General features: G+C 38.0%; 4 protein-coding genes across 10 annotated transcripts; 2 read left to right on the top strand and 2 right to left on the bottom strand.

Annotated features, from left to right (window-relative positions):
* Nucleotides 1-331: 331 nt before the first annotated feature.
* LOC113768121 lies at nt 332-6,008 on the top strand. 3 transcript variants are annotated; one of them, XM_027312362.1, is made up of 14 exons: nt 336-465; nt 619-682; nt 924-1,056; nt 1,660-1,958; nt 2,331-2,368; nt 2,442-2,521; nt 2,917-2,984; nt 3,473-3,809; nt 4,048-4,160; nt 4,236-4,301; nt 4,880-4,970; nt 5,115-5,182; nt 5,371-5,408; nt 5,532-6,008. In XM_027312362.1, exons 1-14 carry the CDS (start codon nt 434-436, stop codon nt 5,716-5,718), a joined length of 1,614 nt encoding a protein of 537 aa, XP_027168163.1. In that variant the 5' UTR covers nt 336-433; the 3' UTR covers nt 5,719-6,008. The 3 variants fall into 3 exon arrangements, 2 of the variants coding, with proteins under 2 accessions (XP_027168163.1, XP_027168164.1); XR_003468056.1 differs by lacking the exon at nt 5,532-6,008 and having other exon boundaries at nt 332-465; nt 5,117-5,182; nt 5,371-5,403; XM_027312363.1 differs by lacking the exons at nt 336-465; nt 619-682 and adding an exon at nt 683-751.
* A 1,564-nt stretch (nt 6,009-7,572) lies between these two features.
* LOC113768704 (protein JINGUBANG-like) lies at nt 7,573-9,275 on the bottom strand. The gene has a single exon (XM_027313156.1). The coding sequence runs from the start codon at nt 9,121-9,123 to the stop codon at nt 7,789-7,791; it is 1,335 nt and encodes a 444-aa protein (XP_027168957.1). The 5' UTR covers nt 9,124-9,275; the 3' UTR covers nt 7,573-7,788.
* A 3,927-nt stretch (nt 9,276-13,202) lies between these two features.
* On the top strand, nt 13,203-14,723 carry LOC113767632 (aquaporin TIP2-1). The gene is made up of 3 exons (XM_027311785.1): nt 13,203-13,495; nt 13,823-14,073; nt 14,161-14,723. Exons 1-3 carry the CDS (start codon nt 13,369-13,371, stop codon nt 14,527-14,529), a joined length of 747 nt encoding a protein of 248 aa, XP_027167586.1. The 5' UTR covers nt 13,203-13,368; the 3' UTR covers nt 14,530-14,723.
* Nucleotides 14,724-15,927: 1,204 nt separating this feature from the next.
* On the bottom strand, nt 15,928-18,520 carry LOC113768472 (photosynthetic NDH subunit of subcomplex B 3, chloroplastic). 5 transcript variants are annotated; one of them, XM_027312845.1, is made up of 6 exons: nt 18,179-18,516; nt 17,960-18,070; nt 17,716-17,772; nt 17,376-17,480; nt 17,152-17,214; nt 15,928-16,462 (listed from the first exon to the last, which is right to left on the bottom strand). In XM_027312845.1, the coding sequence occupies exons 1-6, from the start codon at nt 18,443-18,445 to the stop codon at nt 16,370-16,372; spliced, it is 696 nt and encodes a 231-aa protein (XP_027168646.1). In that variant the 5' UTR covers nt 18,446-18,516; the 3' UTR covers nt 15,928-16,369. The 5 variants fall into 5 exon arrangements, with proteins under 5 accessions (XP_027168646.1, XP_027168647.1, XP_027168648.1 ...); XM_027312846.1 differs by having other exon boundaries at nt 17,418-17,480; nt 18,179-18,511; XM_027312847.1 differs by lacking the exon at nt 17,716-17,772 and having other exon boundaries at nt 18,179-18,519.
* Between the last annotated feature and the right edge of the window lie 92 nt (nt 18,521-18,612).

Genomic DNA, 18,612 nt, shown 5'->3' with positions numbered 1-18,612 from the left:
ATTTTCGAGAAAATTGATTCATGAATTCTCGACAAGATTCATTGGTGTATTAGGTGAATCCTTTCGTTATTCGTTAGTTCATTAATGGAGCTATTCAATTCATGTACTTGAAGTACTAAATTCGTGAATGGATGTTTAATATGATTCATGTATCCTTAATCTCGTATTATCTATATATATATATATACATACAGAGGTGTTCTAACTTTTTCGTAACAACTTGCGATCAACTGAAATAATAAAAAAATAATTTTCTATTTTCTCTCTATTCTTATTTTTGTAGTTTATTTTATTAGTTTTAGGCCAACTCTTCACACGTGTTTGGAAACAGCAAAAGGAAAATTAAAAATAAAATTACCAAGAGATCAGACCTAAGTGCCAATTTCCCACTCATCTCAGCTGCTTCCGCCGCCAACGACGACGACGTTCGTGAATGCTAGCTTGCAGTTGCAGGTCCCTCATTAGGTAAACTCGCAAAATCGTAACTTCACTCCGCCACTAAAATTCAGAAAGACAACCTCTTTCGCCTTTGAACTGCACATATTAACAGCTCTTGCAATTCATCAATTATTCAGAGTTATTGGTTCTAATTACATGTCTAATTCACTGTCGCTGCAGAGCCGACCTTGCTCGAACAGTCACTAAACTCTCTGCAAATTCTAACTCCGTACGACACTTACTGGTTGGAATTCCTCTCACAAATTGCTGAAGATGTTCTTTAATGGAGATACATGTCTTTTTCTCATTTAATGTATTATCTAAATCGTATGGCTAGAATTACACTTTTTTTCACACGGTCTGAATAGTGAGGTTATGAGTACTATTATGTTTCATTTTGAGGAATGAGGAGAGAAAAATTTGAAATTATGAATTTTCGTGGTACAAATTTCTGAATTAACCGACTCTGGTAATTCATGTGGCAGAGATGCTCTTTTCATCATAAGTTGCGGAGCGTTGATATTGGGGAACTTCTACATTCAGATATGGACCGGACAAGACGAGATAAGGTTTCCCGTGTGTGGAGACAAGTGGCTACACAATCAAGTAGCAGCCAAGGTGAGGTTTCTCAGCTGAATCTGAAGTTCACTTTTCATTGCATATTTGTATATCTACCTCCCACGTCGATTTTAGTCACACTACAACTTTGCTTCATGTTGTACCAATCAACTCCTGGGAATTGTTCATATGTTCACTTCACGGTGCTTGGTGCTGTCTTAGGAAGACCAATAGATGATCATTTATGGAAAATTTATTTCTGTCATTTTAGAAACGCGGATGGGTTAAAAAATCTAATTAACAAGTGACAAAAATGAAGAATTTATTCGCTGTTCAATTTCTTTGGGAGAAAGTGAAGAGCAGGTAGCAGGGTAAATTTGTACTGAAGATCATGTGAAAAGACTACACTTGTGACTTGTTGAAAGTGTGAGACCAAGTGGTGTTGGTGTTCTGATCAGATGAACTGTTGTTTTCCAAGTTCCGAAGAAGTACCTGCCTTGCTCTTACAATATCTATTTTATGCTGCAGATGCTTTACTAAAAACTTGTTGAAATTACCGATCTTGATCTGTCTTTGAAACTTAGAACTGCTGATATTGGTACACATGCACTCCAGAATGGAATTACGTCTGGCAATTGACTGGTTTTAGATGTGAATGCACAGATTTTGAAGGCAACAGCGTAAAGATTGATTCTGAGAACTCTGCAGTTGTTGCTGGTAGTGAGAAGAATGAAATAGAGAGTCAAGTGAAAGAAGTGCAGGATGGCATTTCTTCACATCTTTCAACAATTGAACGTGAAAATGAAGTCAGAGTTGGGGATGATCAAGAGATTAATCTTCGGTCAGTGAAATCTGGTGATGAAGTTAAAGGATTACAAGGAGAACCCATAAATTCATCTGAGAAGGATGCAGCTTCAATAGAGCCAATATCTTCAACTGCAAAGCATTCGATTTCACTAGAGGTATGCTTCTGATATATCTACTGCCGACATAACTGGTCTTGCTTTATCTTCCTAGGGAGCATATGTTTTAGCAGTAGGAAGTTGCTTGCAGTAACAAACTTTCATTATGGATTTGTAAATTCATGTCGGTTCCTGCATGCCTCTGAATATAAGGGGTTCTGAGTTTTTAACCATTAAAGTACGTGTGTCAAGCAAAATTTTATCACAAGTTTAATATGCATTGTGTAATTATTTACATGCTTCTTATCCTTTTCCTAGCATATGACTAATTTGCTACTATACGATGGTAAGTATCAATTTGTCTTCAACATAATATTTAGTAGTTTTGTTTTCTCGTCTTTCTTGTGTCTAATTTTATTTGACAATCTGTAGGTGGGGTCTTCACTGATCCGTTTTATCAAAGGAAAAGGGTATGAAAGCATATGTCCATTTCTTTTGAGATTATTTATCATTCTATGTGTTCCTAAAAATTTTCTCCTACAGGGGAGCCACACAACGAAAAGTTGAGGAAGAGATGGGAGTTCAAATTATCTTTCCTTCTTCCAAAAAGGAGGAATCTATAAGTAGGTTTCTTATATCTGACCAACTTAGTTCAGTCTTTTTCTGTTATGAACGTATATGATGAACATCTTGCTCTGTGATTTAGGGTCAACAATCTTAGCCTCTGATGGCATATAATGCACTAGTAATCCTTTTATATTTGCTGAAGTTGGACAACTGAATCAGAAAATTGTCCTTGGTAGCTGATAAAATAGAGTCTCACTCATGTTGTACACTCTTTACAATCTTTTTCTCAACCATCAGGCTCTCAGAGTCTTAATTCCTGTTTTAAGCGTTTTCCTCTTTGTTTTTTTTCCCTCCATTATAAGGATTGGACTCTCTTGTTTTGGAGTTTCTGATGCACTGCTGAAATTCACAAGGGTATCATAGTTTTTACTTTGACAGTCATATGTTGCAGTCATTGAAGGTGATTCTGCTGAAAGTGTTGATAGAGCACACAAGAGAGTACTGGACATTATTGATGAGGTCAGTACCAGCTAGAACATATTCCTGAAGTTGTTATAGTAATTATTATCATTTTACTACATTTGGTTGGCATCTTAGTGCACAGCTTTTTTCTCCCAAACCTCCATCATCCTTAATTGGTTTATCATATATACACTGAATGCAAGATTTAGAAAGCTAAACTGAAGGAAACTGCTGAGAGTTTCTTTTTGTTTTCTTGTAAAATTATCTTACATGAATTGGTTTACCTATTTACCTGCAACCACATGATGATTTTATCCTGCAAAGATATCCTTTTGTCATTTCTGTCAGTCTTCAAATAAGTCTGTAGATTTCCTGCTGTTGTTCTTTATTACATCTGATCATCACACCTCATTTGTATGTGTTGTCTTTCTCTTCTTCTCTTGAATCTGTTTTGGGCTCTAGAATATTCAAACTAGGCAGTGGAGTCTTCTATTTTTCTTAAGTTTGTAATGCGTATTGCTTTTGTATGCCTCTGATCTCTACAGGCAGTTCAAAGCCCAAGTCTTGACTACTCTCACTTTGTCTCACTTCCATTGGCTATACATCCTCAACTGGTAGATAAGCTGGTCCAATTTCAGAATTCAATCCTAGGAACCCAAGACACAGATCAAGGCGATATACTAACCGTGGATTCAGATGCAAGTACATCAGATGAGGAACCTGATGTACAGCACGCAGATAAAGCAACAAAACATGCAATTGAAATTAAAGCCAGAGATGGTAATGAACATGTTAGAAGGAGTGTCACCAGCATACCACTTGCAAGTTACCCACCTAAAATGTCCAAGGCCTCTGCTTTGGAGAAGACTTCAAAAGTATCTGGTATGCAAGTCTGTCTTTATGGCATATGGAATTAATAAATTTTGTCATCATGTTTCTTTGGTGTTCTTGGCGTCTACCTGTAAGTTTCCGCAGATTATATGTTCATTCATCAATATTTGTCCGAGACTATTTTCTTGCTTGACAGTGTTTGGTCAAATAGTTCTCTTGCCTTAATATATCTTCATATATCATTTCTTCTCATCTTTGAGTAGTATTTGAAGTAGTGTTCACATGGCAGAGTCAGGCATTGAGAGATCCATATTTATTAGGCCGAAAACTTTTCACTTAACTGTACTGATGCTGAAATTATGGAACAAGGACCTACTTAGAGCTGCAGCCGAGGTATTGCAGGTAAGGTTGTCTTCATAATCTTGAGTTTGGATAGTTACATTGGTGGTGGACCATGACAGACATCCTGCCGTGCAGAGCATTTCATCAGAAGTAATCCAAGCCTTGGACAGCCGGCCTGTTTCTATTCAACTTAAAGGCCTGGTATCATTTTTATTTTTTAATCTTGGAAAGTTAGTCGCAGAGCATCATTATTTTACGAGTTTAAAACACATTTTTTGTTAAGAAAACCATAACTTCTTGAAGTTTTTCATAACAGAAAGAAAGCAAAAAAATCCTTGAGGCAAATTAGAAAAAACGTATGCAATTCCCAATTACATTTCACACTGCTGGGTTACTTGAATGATTGTTATTATAGACTTACTTTACATCCCAATCCTTCTTATACTAAAGAGAGTACCAGATTGAGATTCATACCAAAGACACCACCCTGCAGCCAAAAAAAAAAAAAGTAAAGGATGACGGTTTTTATTTTTTTTCCTTAAACGTATGCAATTCCCAATTACATTTCACACTGCTGGGTTACTTGAATGATTGTTATTATAGACTTACTTTACTAGAGAGAGTACCAGATTGAGATTCATACCAAAGACACCACCCTGCAGCCCAAAAAAAAAAAAAAAAGTAAAGGATGACGATTTTTATTTTTTTTCCTTTTTTTAAGCTCATCATATGTTTAGTTCTTCACAACTGCATAAGGTTTCTTGTGTATGTTCTTGTAGGAATGCATGAAGGGTTCTTTTGCTAAAGCTCGTGTTCTCTATGCTCCTGTTGAAGAAATTGGTGGCGAGGAACGACTATTACGTGCTTGTCGTATCCAAATATTCTGGTCGTCCAATTTAACTTTTTGTTCCTCATTGCACATGAAGTATTATAGTTGGCTTGCCAAATCATTATTTTTTAACATTATACCGAGTGCTCTTTTTTTTTTATTGTGTTTTTCTTGAACAAAGTTAGAGGTTATCATTGATGCATTTGTTGAAGCTGGTCTTGTTCTTGAGAGAGATGCGACACACAAGCTAAAGGTATGGCACTGGAGTTTCTTATCTCTTTTTTCCCCCCCTCGGAAAACCTTTCATTCTATCCAGGTGCTGCTTGGTATATTTCCTTACTAAATTGTTATAGTAGTATGTATTTGCTGCTTCTTCAATAATTTGCTGTCGTAGTTTCATTTAGAATGTTGCAGCAATAACCTGTTCCCGTTAAAATGCAGTTACATGCCACTGTGATGAATGTCCGACACAGAAAAAGGTGCTTTACTTTCTAAGCTTTTAATTAATCAGTTTAACTTATTTATGGTTGAGTATTTGATCATTTCTACAGCCTGATGATTTTGCCGTTTTTAAAGGTTACTTTCGTTGTGATAAATTGCAGAAAAATGAGAACAAGAAAGTTTGATTTCTTTGATGCACGAAGTATTGCTGATCAATACGGATCTGAGGATTGGGGAGTGTATGTCATCCGTGAAGCCCATCTTTCTGAAAGGTTTCGGTTTGATGAAAATGGTTATTACCATTGCTGCACTTCTATTCCCTTTCCCGAAGATACGCAATTAGATTAGATTGCTCGCCTGCATCTAAAGAAACATTGTGCCCTCTTTAGCTGTTTAAGTGTTTTTTTAGTATTTTCTCTTCACCTGGTTTTGTCTTCATACTCATTTACCCAAGATGTGACGCACAATCTTCAATATGTGTAGGAAAGAAATTTTATGCGGTTTGATTTTTTGCTGGAACTTGTATGACTACTGAGGTTCTTTTCTCTTTAACGTGACATACACAACAAATCAAATAATCACACGTCTTGTAATTGACTATTCTAGTATGCCAAATCTAATAATCGCGTGTTTTGTAATCGACTATTAGTTTATCCACAATGTCTTCCATCATCCCCTTGAGCTAATATACAAATAAAAAATTGTTGGAACTCGTGTCGAGGGGATTGGGTAACACTTTCGTGTTTGGAAGAATTTGCTTCGTCCAAGTTTCTAATGCAGGATTCGGGAGCAGATCATCGTGCAGTTATTGTCCTGTTGGTGATTCGATCTATCATTTTGTTAGCTTAAATTTTATTAGGTTCTGCAACTAGATTACCGTTCTAGAGGACCCTTCACTTCCCATCAGTAAAATGAGGTGGTTAGCTGTCATTAATTGAATGAAGAAAACCCAACATCTCGTAAATTTGATTGAAAAATTAGTACTATTTGGTAGACTGGGTTGATGGGGACCATTTGATGTGTTTGGACAAATTCGGTTGCAAAATGGGGTGACTTAGATGGTGGTGTGATTTGCCCTGAGTTATGAATTTCTATGTATGCCGTACAAGTTGGTATGGCCCCTTAGCGGAGGATTCACCCACGGAACGGAAGGATGGTGGGCCGAGCGTAGGGATGGCAACGGGGGCGGTTGCCCGCGGGGGCTCTCGGGGCGGGGGAGAATTTTTTCCCCCCGTTTAGAAACGGGGGGAGGGTACTCCCCCGCCCCGCCACCCGCAAAAAAAAAAATATAATTATATATAATATGTAATTTAATTAGTTATAAACTTATGATAATGATATTATTAGTTAGATGTATTATATAATGTATATTAGTGCATGTAATATAATTGATATTATCAATTATATGAATAATTAGACATGTCTACTAATAGAATTTATTAATTAGTTATACTAAATTTACTAATACATTTATACTAAATTTCTAATTACACTTAATAGAATAACACTTTTTTCTCAAAAAAAAAGCACAAACACAATAATGAATTAGTGATTGTATTTGTACCAAAAGTGAAAACTTAACTATTTTAGTTGTATTTATTTCATCATGTTGGATTGTATTCAAATAATTTTTGTTTGATTGTTTTTATGAGTTTCAATTGTAAAATTAAAATGAATAATAACTTGATGATGTGTTGATATTTTAGTACTTGATTATTTATTAAAATTTAACTATAATAAAATTTTATTAACCCAGCGGGAAAAATTTTATTAACCCCGCGGGGGAAGCGGGGTGGGGGCGGGGGCGGGGGGAGTTTGTAGGGCGGGGCGGGGGATGGGGGAGGGGTCCCCCGCCCCAACCCCGTCCCGTTGCCATCCCTAGCGGCCATCCCCCGCCCCGTAGGGATGCTGAGCGATTTGAGGTCCTTCCTAGTGGTCGGGTTCGATTCCTACCTCTCTATTTAGATTGCAAATCACAATTTGACAGGTTAGCACAGGCAAAGTACATCTTCGAACAGTTATAAGATGTAGAGGCTTCATCCTCACGAAATCCGTACTGTTGAGCAGGAAACATAAAGCTACAAACAGATGTAAAAGATGTCAGAGAACGCTTAACTCGCACTCACAAGTCACAACCTTAAATTCTTAAATTCAGGCCAGGCAGCAAGAAATACTCAGTATTTGGTTAACTGAAATGGCACCATAATCTGCCTGCATAAATGGAGCTAGATTCTCACACAGAACTAAGAAAAGATATGAAACGAATCAAGTATAAACTCAATATTTTGCAGTTCTATTTCTACTTGAAACTAGATCTTATCGGACACTACGTACACTGCTGTCATCTACAATAACCTAAATTCTTAACAGGATTATCAGATAAACATGCATGTAAAGTTCATGTATTTTATCATTATCCTATTCAAAGTGGCTTCCCTGCATTTTCCTCTCCACCCATGAAGGAGATAGTACTGGACTCATTTGACACTCCATTTCTACTTGGCTATGCTTTGCTTCTGACTTTTCCAAGTTCACATTCTCAGCTGGATATACTTTAACTCGCCATACCTTAAAAGTTTGGTCCAAGCTAGCACTGTAAACTAACAGTCGAATCAATACATCAGCGGTTTCTAGTGAAGCCGCTAAGCATTTCACTGGCCCATGGTGGCCATCAATGACCGCAAGACATGAATGGAAGGAATCTCCGTCCTCTCTTCTCCATATCCTTATGGTGGCATCCTCAGAACCGCTCAAGATCAAGCCCCCAATCGACACTAAACAAAGAACTGCAAAATGGTGACCCTGTAAAAATCCTTTATGATTGAACCTCCCGGACATTCTCTCCTTCTGCCAATAGTTTATGAGCCCATCCGACGAGCCAGAATAGAGGAAGCAACCGCCAGGTGACGAGCTCAAAGCCAAGGCATTTATCGGTGATGGTTGAAACTTTAGGGTCATTGTGAGAATGTGGGAGCTTTCACGGTAAACCCTTCGCCATATTTTCACCGTTCCATCTGAAGAACCCGTGAAAACACAGCCGTCTTCTTGGTTTATCACAATTGCAGTCACATTACCTTCGTGAGCCTCGAACGAATCGAGGCATTGCTTTTCTCTGATTTTCCACACCTTAACTGTCTTGTCCCAGGAACCTGTGTACAGAAGGTTTTCCATGTGGTTGTAAGCCATACATGATATAGAGTCTTTATGGATATTCATTTTAGCATACACCAGGAAAGATCTTCTTGGCAAGGTGGTGATTTTCTTGTGTTGAAAGTTTTCTGTTGGTGGCATGTCCCAAACCCGGATTTTGTGGTCGCCGTGCGCAGTGAAGAGCAGCTTCCCATGAGCCAAGATGGCTCGAATTCCCCCAGCTTTAGCCTTGATGTATCCCATCTCCGTGCAATCCGGAAGTTTCCATGCATGGATCCTTCTGCTGTCTGACGCAGTGAAGACAAAGCCTTTTGATGCGGCTATGGAGAAGATTTTACCTTCACTGCGATGGAGAGAGGCTATACAATGGTAGAGAAGAGATGAGTTTGGGGATGCGGATGCATGCAACGGAGATCTGGTCCACGGGGTCTCAGGGCTCATCGGCCAGAGTGGGAAAGATGCGGCAGAAGCACAAGATGTTCTTGCGGAAGCCAAATGAGAATCAAGCTCCTGGTTTCCAAATGAAAGTCTCCTTGGCAAGTTTATGTTCTTTTTCTCCTCATCCACAAAACTCCAAAGAGTTCTTTCCCCACTGAATTCCATAGCATGCAGATGAGTTGGGGCTCAAAGTGGCACTGGTTAAGAGTAGAAGGAATAATCTGATTCAGTGAGGTAATCAACTTGAACGCATGAATTTGCTATATTGATCGCTCAAGTGAAACACTTTGAACTCTGGACCAGGTGGCGTTAATAGTTAATACTATAGAACTGCCAGGTAAGGTATTGGATTGGAGTAGCTTACTGCTTATCATAATGCACAAGGGCGGGTAGGAGATCAGTTGGGATCCCTCTCTGTGTCACTATTCGGTGTCAAATCCAATGCCAATTCCACTTATCACGTGATGGTAGAAGAAATTTAAATAAACAACACTTGATAAATTAAATGAACAGGACATTTGACATAAATATAGAAATCACACTGAATTGTCACAGAAAAAATAGTACTGAGGATCCTGTGTGGTAGGAGTCCCCGTTTTTGTTGGACCTCTTGCTATAATTTCTACTTGATTAAGTTGGCACTGGTGTTGTACTGTTTGTTTTCAAGTTTCAACGAACACAATAGTGATAGTAAATACCCGTTGGTGAATGACTAAACTCTAAAATTAAATTGACAAAGCTCTCGCGTCATGAATCAATTCGTGAAACGATGAGGGAGAACAGTTGTTGAATACGTGGGCGCACATAACATCAATACATTCTCAGCAAGGCAATGGGCACAGTGTCTATTTCTACCCAAGCCAAGAGGCAAGAGCCATGTTCCAGTAAATTAAGTAGCTGGTCCATAAATAACTACTGGCATTGCTATCTTCTCGGTTTAAAAAACTGTTACCCCACCCCCATGAACAGCGGTTTATTTTATCCACTTGCCGAATTTGACAGAAGTTCGGTGCTGGCAATTACTACATGCATGCAAATGTAAATGCAATTTGTTTCATTCCTCAATTTAGAGTCATATTTCCAGTTTCCAGGTTCATTTCAACAGTGATGAAATCAGCATATTGGCATTGCTGAAAAGTCTCAGTTCCGGCCAGTAAACTTACATATGAACAAGAACTCATACACCAGTAAGAACTAAAATTAAGATTTTTGCCAATTGGGATTTTTATCCCAAGTCTGGATATCAGATAATCACTTTCTGTTGCGTAACCAAACTAAGGCCTCATTGACCCAAAGTACCTGAATATGGAAATTCTGTCGTCTCTTGATCTCTAATAAATTCTAATCGCAGTTGCCTCTGATATATATTCTAAAAGACAAATTTCTTCAAAATCTAGCTGCAAAAACTGAAAGTAGAAAAAACTTGGGATTCATTAACCTCGATTTTCTTATCTGGCTCTGCCCCTGCTTAAGATCCTTGGACAAAAAATTCCTTTCTTGAGAGTTTTGTGTTTTCCGTTCTCGCCTGACATAGAAAAGAACTTTTCTGATCCAAAAGGAAAGAATAAAAGAAAAGAACGTCCAACTAGTACTTGATGGTGGTCTGGAAAAGTGAACTTAAATTTGAAAAAAAAAATGCACTCTATAATTTAAAAAATAAATGTAATTGTAATGTGTGTATCAAATTAGACCCCGTTTTTTTTTTTTTTAGGTATAACTCACAGGTGTTCGCATCCGTTTTACGGTCTGCCACTAATTCTATTCGAGCAAGATCGGGCCCCTTGCAGGGAAGCTCTTCCAACATTGTTTTTTCTATTTTCAAGAGTTTCGAATCCGAGACCTCATGGTTAAGAGATGCAAGCGTCTTCCTGTCTTCTACTTGCACCAACATCCATTGGTTATTGGAAAATTCTTTAATGAAATCAAAAGAATCTAGATCATGTTTTTTGCAAGTACTTGATTTCTGTTTAGAAATATCACTCGATATGGATCTTGGCCCGATTGTATCAAAGAAGCGGGATTTCAGTTTGTTTTCAAGGAGACGCTTTATCAATGGGTTGAAAACAACCGGCATTTTAAATGGGTTTGTCAATTTTCAAAGAATGTGGACGGACACTAATGATTACTCTTTGTCCATTATATATTTATTGCCTTAGCAGTCACTAGGCCCAAAACTGTGAAAGTCTAAGGTTCTTTTACGTAAACGCCCTTATTCAGGCTTAAAGGTGGTATTGGTGGTGCCCTTCTGAGATGATAAGAGCACGGCCATTGAGTGGTACCGTTGAACTAACTCACAAAGCTTGTGGCGATGGCAATTCATGCTTTAAGTAACCAAAAGGCGTGTAAAGTAAAATCCCTTTTGCGAGTGCGCAGATGAATGATAGCGCGATTGGATACAAGTTGTAGAGATTTTGTATGGTATACCTATTAAGTGCACATGCTACTAAGTTGGAAGTTTAGTGCTAATTCATTTTAATTACCAGCCCCACCATCTCATATCATATGAGGACACAAGACTTTCCAATTTGATCGATACTACCAAATTTGGAATAAGGCCACAGTAATATATAGTAGTGAAGTGAATAAACGTACGTGGAATAGTAGTATTTGATGAATTGGAGTTGTCAATACGTCGTCACTAAAACATTCTGATTAGGGATGGCAATTCCCCCCGACCCCCCCCCCTCCCCCTGCCCCGCCCCGCTTCCCCCGCTGGTGCCCCCGCAGGGTTAATAAAATTTTTCCTACGGGATTAATAAAATTTTATTATAGTTAAATTTTAATAAATAATCAAGTACTAAAATATCAACACATCATCAATTTATTATTCATTTTAATTTTACAATTGAAACTCATAAAAACAATCAAACAAAAGTTATTTGAATACAATCTAACATGATGAAATAAATACAACTAAAATAGTTAAGTTTTCACTTTTGGTACAAATACAATCACTAATTCATTATTGTGTTTGTGCTTTTTTTTGAGAAAAAAGTGTTATTCTATTAAGTGTAATTAGAAATTTAGTATAAATGTATTAGTAAATTTAGTATAACTAATTAATAAATTCTATTAGTAGACATGTCTAATTATTCGTATAATTGATAATATCAATTATATTACATACACTAATATACATTATATAATACATCTAACTAATAATATCATTATCATATTTATAATTTAAATTACATATTATATATAATTATTTTTTTTTTAGGGTGGCGGGGGGAAAAAATTCCTCCCCGCCCCCGCCTCAAGAGTCCCCCGCGAGCACCCGTCTCCATTGCCATCCCTAATTCCGATGCAGTCCCAGGGGACAAAAGGAATCATGTGAACCCTCCTCCACTAACGAAAACAAAATGCTTTAATTCTTCAATTGGACATGTTGAACCATGCATCAACATACGTAAATGATTAAGCACATTTTTAGTACAACAATTAATATCTTCCACGATGGAGCCAAAACCTCCAAATATGCCAACAACTCCTCACGAGATTCCTCCCAATCCCATCTTAGAATTGATCAATTACATTGATCAAACCCCTTGAAAGTACGTGCGCATTGCAATCATTAAGCAACAAAAATTAGATGCTAGCAAATAGTAATTAGTAATCCTACTCCATTCTTATCCACACATTTTTGAGCAACTCAGTCCTCCTCAATCATCCCTACCTCTTCAAAAAGTAATGGTCGGTCCACTTTTTGGCGCAAAGTTAACTCATGCCGGAAACCACTTTCTTTCTTTCGTCCTTTCCTTCTCTCTGTGTCATTATTTGACTTAGTTCCTTTTATCACAAAGGGAGGGAAAGGGGGTGGGGGGCACCAAAAGGGACATTCACCATTAGCCTCCTCTCCTATTGGTCGGTTCACATGGATGCATCATTCCTGACAATTGCATCCAAGGCATGTTAGTCAAGGACAGCTAGGAGGATTGCAAGAAATGTATGTACACAGCCCTTGTTCGCAAATGCATGGATTAATTGTACACAGCATATTCCTCTCATCTTCTAACGAGGAAAATAGTCATCCGGAGCTCGGGATCCCAATCCAATATCGATGACCCAGCAGTCACATTATCAAGTTCATAATCCAACTAGTACTACTTAATCTTTACTACATACATAAATGATTATTGGTTGGGTTTAGAATTTGGCAAATGGCATGTGCTACAGGAACAAAACTCACGGATAATTTGCTATCCAAATACCTTTATTTTATTTGTACGTGTTTAGTATATATACGTGAGAAAGAAAAAGTAGCTTTGTCATCTGAAAGCTTTCTATCCATTTCCTACATCTAGCTCCAGCCTTCCGCCGCTCTCAACTCTCAGGCTTATCTTCCTCTTCCTCCCCCTTCTTCCCCAACCACCCCCCAAAAGCAAAAGGAAAAAAAAAAAAAAAAAAGGAATGGCTGGAATTGCTTTCGGACGGTTTGATGATTCATTTAGTGTAGGGTCTCTCAAGGCATATCTTGCTGAATTCATCTCCACATTGGTTTTCGTCTTCGCCGGAGTTGGTTCAGCCATGGCCTACAGTAAATAAGCTTCCTTATGTACCTTTACTTTCTAGTTTCTAGATTATCACACAAGCCTAGTCAATTTTAACGTTCAAGAAAAAGATGAAAAAGAGAAATGCATTTTTAACAGATAACATTGATCTTTAGCAGCGATAATAGCACACACCTGATAGTGTTATTAATGTTCCCTACAATCATTCAATGCATCTCAATGACCCAAAAAACCTAGTATGGAGTCCTCATCCCATGCATGCCCATGCAGATTTGAGTTGGTCACTAAGGCCATTTATGGCTTGCTTATAATCTCTTGACTAGCTTGTTTACATAAATTGTGATTTGTGGCAGACAAACTGACATCAGACGCGGCTCTTGATCCTTCTGGGCTTGTGGCAGTCGCAGTTTGCCATGGTTTTGCTCTCTTTGTTGCAGTCGCCATTGCAGCCAACATCTCCGGCGGCCACGTCAACCCCGCCGTTACTTTCGGTTTGGCTCTGGGGGGTCAAATCACCATCCTCACCGGTCTCCTATACTGGATTGCTCAACTTTTGGGCGCAATTGTGGCTTCCTACCTTCTCAAAGTTGTCACTGGAGGCTTGGTAAGTTCCATTTCTAACGTCCGTAATTAGTGTGTTTCGAAATTATAGATGCCTTTTCTAATGTAATTTTGTGGTGAATTTTGTCAGGCTATTCCAATCCACAGTGTTGCCGCCGGGGTAGGAGCACTTCAAGGAGTTGTGATGGAAATCATCACCACCTTTGCTTTGGTTTACACAGTCTATGCCACGGCAGCTGATCCAAAGAGGGGTTCACTGGGTGTCATTGCCCCAATTGCCATCGGTTTCATTGTCGGTGCCAACATCTTGGCCGCCGGACCATTCTCCGGTGGATCAATGAACCCAGCTCGCTCCTTTGGACCGGCCGTGGCGAGCGGTAACTTCAGCGGCAACTGGATTTACTGGGTTGGACCCCTCATTGGTGGTGGCTTGGCCGGTGTCATCTATGGCTATGTGTTCATGCAGCATGACCATGCTCCTCTTGTTAGCGTTGTTTAAATTATGACAATTTGTCATTATTCCGTTGGTTTTCTCTCCCCAACAAAAAACCATTACAAAAAAAAAAAAAAAAAGTATGGCCAAATTTGTGCTATTCTTTGCTTTTCATTCTTGGTGTGTAGCTATGAATCCATTTCTGCCAAGAGTTGTCTTCTTATCTTTTGAAACGAAAGGATGATATTTCAACCTTTGAAGCCTGCAGATAAAGTCGGTGAATATCAATTATGTAGCACCTACACGCCTAATTCCGCAAATGGGTAAGTTTCGTTCAATAAAAAGCAATAAAATAGACTAGAAGGTCATCAAAAGATCCACGTTCAACTACAAAAAAAGAAGAAGAAGATGGGATCTATCAAAAAGTATGCATGTCTAACATAATTACTGTAATATCTACAATATTTTATCAACAAACAGCAAAAAACACAGATTAAATAGATCAATTGAAATTGGAATTGAGCTGCAGAAATTAAATATAATGTCCTATTGTATTAGGCTATCAAATTAGGTTTGCTGTTCTTAAGACTCAGAAAGCAAAGCACAAAAATGTATCAGAAGAAAATCAAAGAGAGAAACATTGAAGAGAATAAGTGTAGTGCATTCTTACGCTACTGTCACTAGCAGCCTTGATGGATCAAATTTCCTCCTGCTGTAAGGAATTTGAAACTTTTAATGCTTATTCACACGTATTCATATATAAATGCTATGCTACTGTAACATTTACAATATTTTATCAACAAATGAACAAAAACTTGGATTGAATAAATCCATTGCAATTGGGATTGAGTAGCAGGAATTAAGTATGAATGTATTGTTGTATTACGTTATTAAATCAGGGAATAGTTATTGGATCTTAGGAAAACAAGAATGAACTAAAATATGTTGTTTATGAAGAAGAAATAGTAAAATAATAAAAAATGGAACAAAGAGTGACAAAAAGAAAGCGTGATAGAAGATTCGTTATGCATTTTTTGCAATAGTGTGATTATGAAAGTCAATAAAAATTTTGCTTTCGCAACCAGTTTCATAATCTTTTTCTCTCTGGATAGAGCGTTTCCTCCCAATTAGTGCTTATGAATAAGGTCCAGTTTAGACATGATCCTTCACCCTTCAATGCTTCGTTTAACACGAATTGTTACCTTTAGCTGCTATAGAAAAAGAAGCAAGAAAAGGAACCAATCTCATCCGGCCATCCTTTCTCGTTGGAAAAATTTCCAGATTTTTTCTTAATGGACTCGTACTAATTTGTACATTAAGAATTACTACTACATATTTGCCCTCCTATTTGCCCTTTGGCTACCAATCCTTAAAGCCAAATTCCTTCTATTTGCCCTCCGGCTACAAATCCTTAAGCCGAATTTTATTGGTCTAAGTAGTGTTTCCAAAATCAAGATAAAATTATTAATATGCATCACCCACAGATTAAAGTATTATAATATTTTATGCAAGTCTTGACATGCTACACAAGCATGGAAAGCCAAAAAAACACAAAAAAAAAAAAGGGCAGGGAGAGCCAATGTATTGACAGAATTAGTCTGCCAGGCTGCATTGAGCAATGCTAAGGCGGCACAATTGGCTTTGATGAAGCAGAAGCCTGCTAGGCTAGGAAGAAACACAATAAAAGGAAAAGGAAAAAAAAAACACAAGGGTAAAATGAAATTGGATCAAGGCTCCCTATATAGAGATTATTTACTCTCACTATTTTGCCGGTTCTTCTGCGTATCTGCTGCTTGGGCCACCTTTCTGTTCTGTGTAAAGTCGGAGATTTTGCAACCCAGAGTATACGTGTGTTACTGATCATCCAGGGGAAATTCTTAACAAACGCCAATTATAATTTGCAAAATTATAAGAAGTAACAAGATGCATCTTCTGGGGGTGGCTGCTTCCCATAATTCCATTCGTGCATTTTCCATTCAGGTAGTTGTTGAATCACAACCTGCAGAGCAAGTGCACGAGCAAAATGAAAAGTTTTTAATTCTCATGGGACGACCAAGAAACTGGATGTCTGACTTCCATTTAAATCATTCGAAAATGGAAATATTTGTGATGACGAGCCATGATTTTGAAGATTATAAGTTGATTTGTTTTCCTTTTTGTTCTTTTTAGTTTGGTTACTGAGCCTATTGAACTAATTTCATCTGGCAAAATTCGACGGGGTTCCGTGTATCTGAATTGTGCCATTATGATGTAGAAGGACCCATTTACCTGACATAAGAGTTGGGCATTCACCCAGAAAAATCAACAAAAGAGAACTGATGAAGATTTGTTAAAATATGTCCAAAGAAAACAAAAGATGGACTCCCCTCCGACAGGGAAAGAGGCGAGGAAGAGACTCGGCATGGCATGATTTTTAACTAAAAGCATCGAGGTTCGTGTTAAGCATATCAATTCTTAGCTTAGAAATTGCATTTTTGAAACGTACTTTGACTTAAAATAAGCATTGATGCATTTACGTGAGAAAGAAAACAAATACTCCTACAGTAGTAGCTAGCGCCTAGCTTCCAGGTGGGTGGAGGTGCCATTGAAGCGGATGCAATGCACTATATAATATATACACATATACATATACATATACATATACATATAAAAGTCTAATACAGTAGCCGAGAGGGAGAGATTACGAACCAGCCCCGTCGAATCTGGTTTGCCAACGGTGGTTTGACAAGCAAGTCTCCAATTTCTTGGATTCTGCAATTTGCAGCATCACATCAGTGCTAAGTGGAGTTAACATTAGGAGGGCAATCTTGTTGATTCCTCTATTTCTAATAATCCCTATTCCTTCTTTGTAAACTTTTTTTTAAAAATCCTACTCTTCTTCCGTCTGAAAAAAAGAAAAGAAAAGATCCTACTCTTCTTGGACTTGTAATGATTGTTAAGGAAATAAAAGAAACCCGTTTGAGCTTTTCTTTCTCTTTCTCCGTGCGAGGGCTTAATAGCTCTCTCCCTTCAACAACCTGAACAAAATACACATAAAAAAAAAAATTCTCATGAACAAAAGGGGGGAAATAAAAAAGAAACCTGATTGGTTTCATCATGGATATAGCTTGCAGATCTTCTTTTGATAGAGGACCACAGGTTAACAAGCTAAATAGTCTTCTTCGCTATATGCTTAATGACATCACAAATTACTAACTAAATTCTAGTCGTAAGAAAAACTAAAAAGTGAAATTATATATTGATCATCTTCACCTCCACAATGCACGTCCCACAGGTTCCTCCTCCACCACAATTTAGCAAAGGTCTTGCCTATATATGTCGTCAAAAGAACCAAAACAACAAATAAATAACTAATATGGCTAAGCATCATGAGAAACATTAAGCAAGAAAAATAATTGTAATCTAGTTTTATCTTTCTCAATTTTACTCTTCTACTATTAAAAGTTAAAAAAAAAAAAAGAAAAAGAAAAAGAAAGGGAGAGTGAAAGGGACTTGCATATGGTCCATACAACTCAACATTAGAATCAAGCATTATGTCTCTGAGTTTCTGGCCCCCGCAAGCTTTGCGAAAATGCACGTCAGGTGTTCCATCAGGAAGCAAAACTGACTAACCACAAAATCACAATATAGTATACTGCCACTAATTAGAAATGATCGATTAAAAAAGAAGAAGGGGTATTATGAACTGTGAAGTCCCACAGGTGAAGTGACTCACGCTAACGAATGCAAAGTTGACTGCAGGAGGCTCATGTGAAGTTGTGCTGGTCTCGGCTGATTGGCTATCTGGAGCAGAAGACCCAACAGCTCTGATTTTTCCTTTGGACAAGTTCAAGTTGAGGTGCTGCTTATCCGCGCCTTGGAACCTTGCACAAGTTCTGGCATTGGTAGGAGCTGGAAAAAAGTTACTGCTCTTCAAGCTGTGAGACGACACTGAGAAAGAAGCTGCTAAGCGGGCACCTGAATTCAGTTCCAGAATTCCCATCTTTCGTTTAGGGGAAGTTTTTTTTTTTTTTAAAAAAAAAGGGATATATTCTATTGAGATGGATATAGTGGATTGGATAGTTAGGATGCTCCTTTTGGAATTTGCTTGTGGCCCTTATTCCTCTTATCTGATTTTGCAGGCGTTTGATCGTGACACAGTACTGTTGG

Source organism: Coffea eugenioides, chromosome 4 (genome assembly GCF_003713205.1).
Source record: "Coffea eugenioides isolate CCC68of chromosome 4, Ceug_1.0, whole genome shotgun sequence".
Lineage (NCBI taxonomy): Eukaryota > Viridiplantae > Streptophyta > Magnoliopsida > Gentianales > Rubiaceae > Coffea > Coffea eugenioides.
The sequence above is the reverse complement of the archived record's forward strand: the minus strand, read 5'-3'. Positions and strand labels throughout refer to the sequence as shown.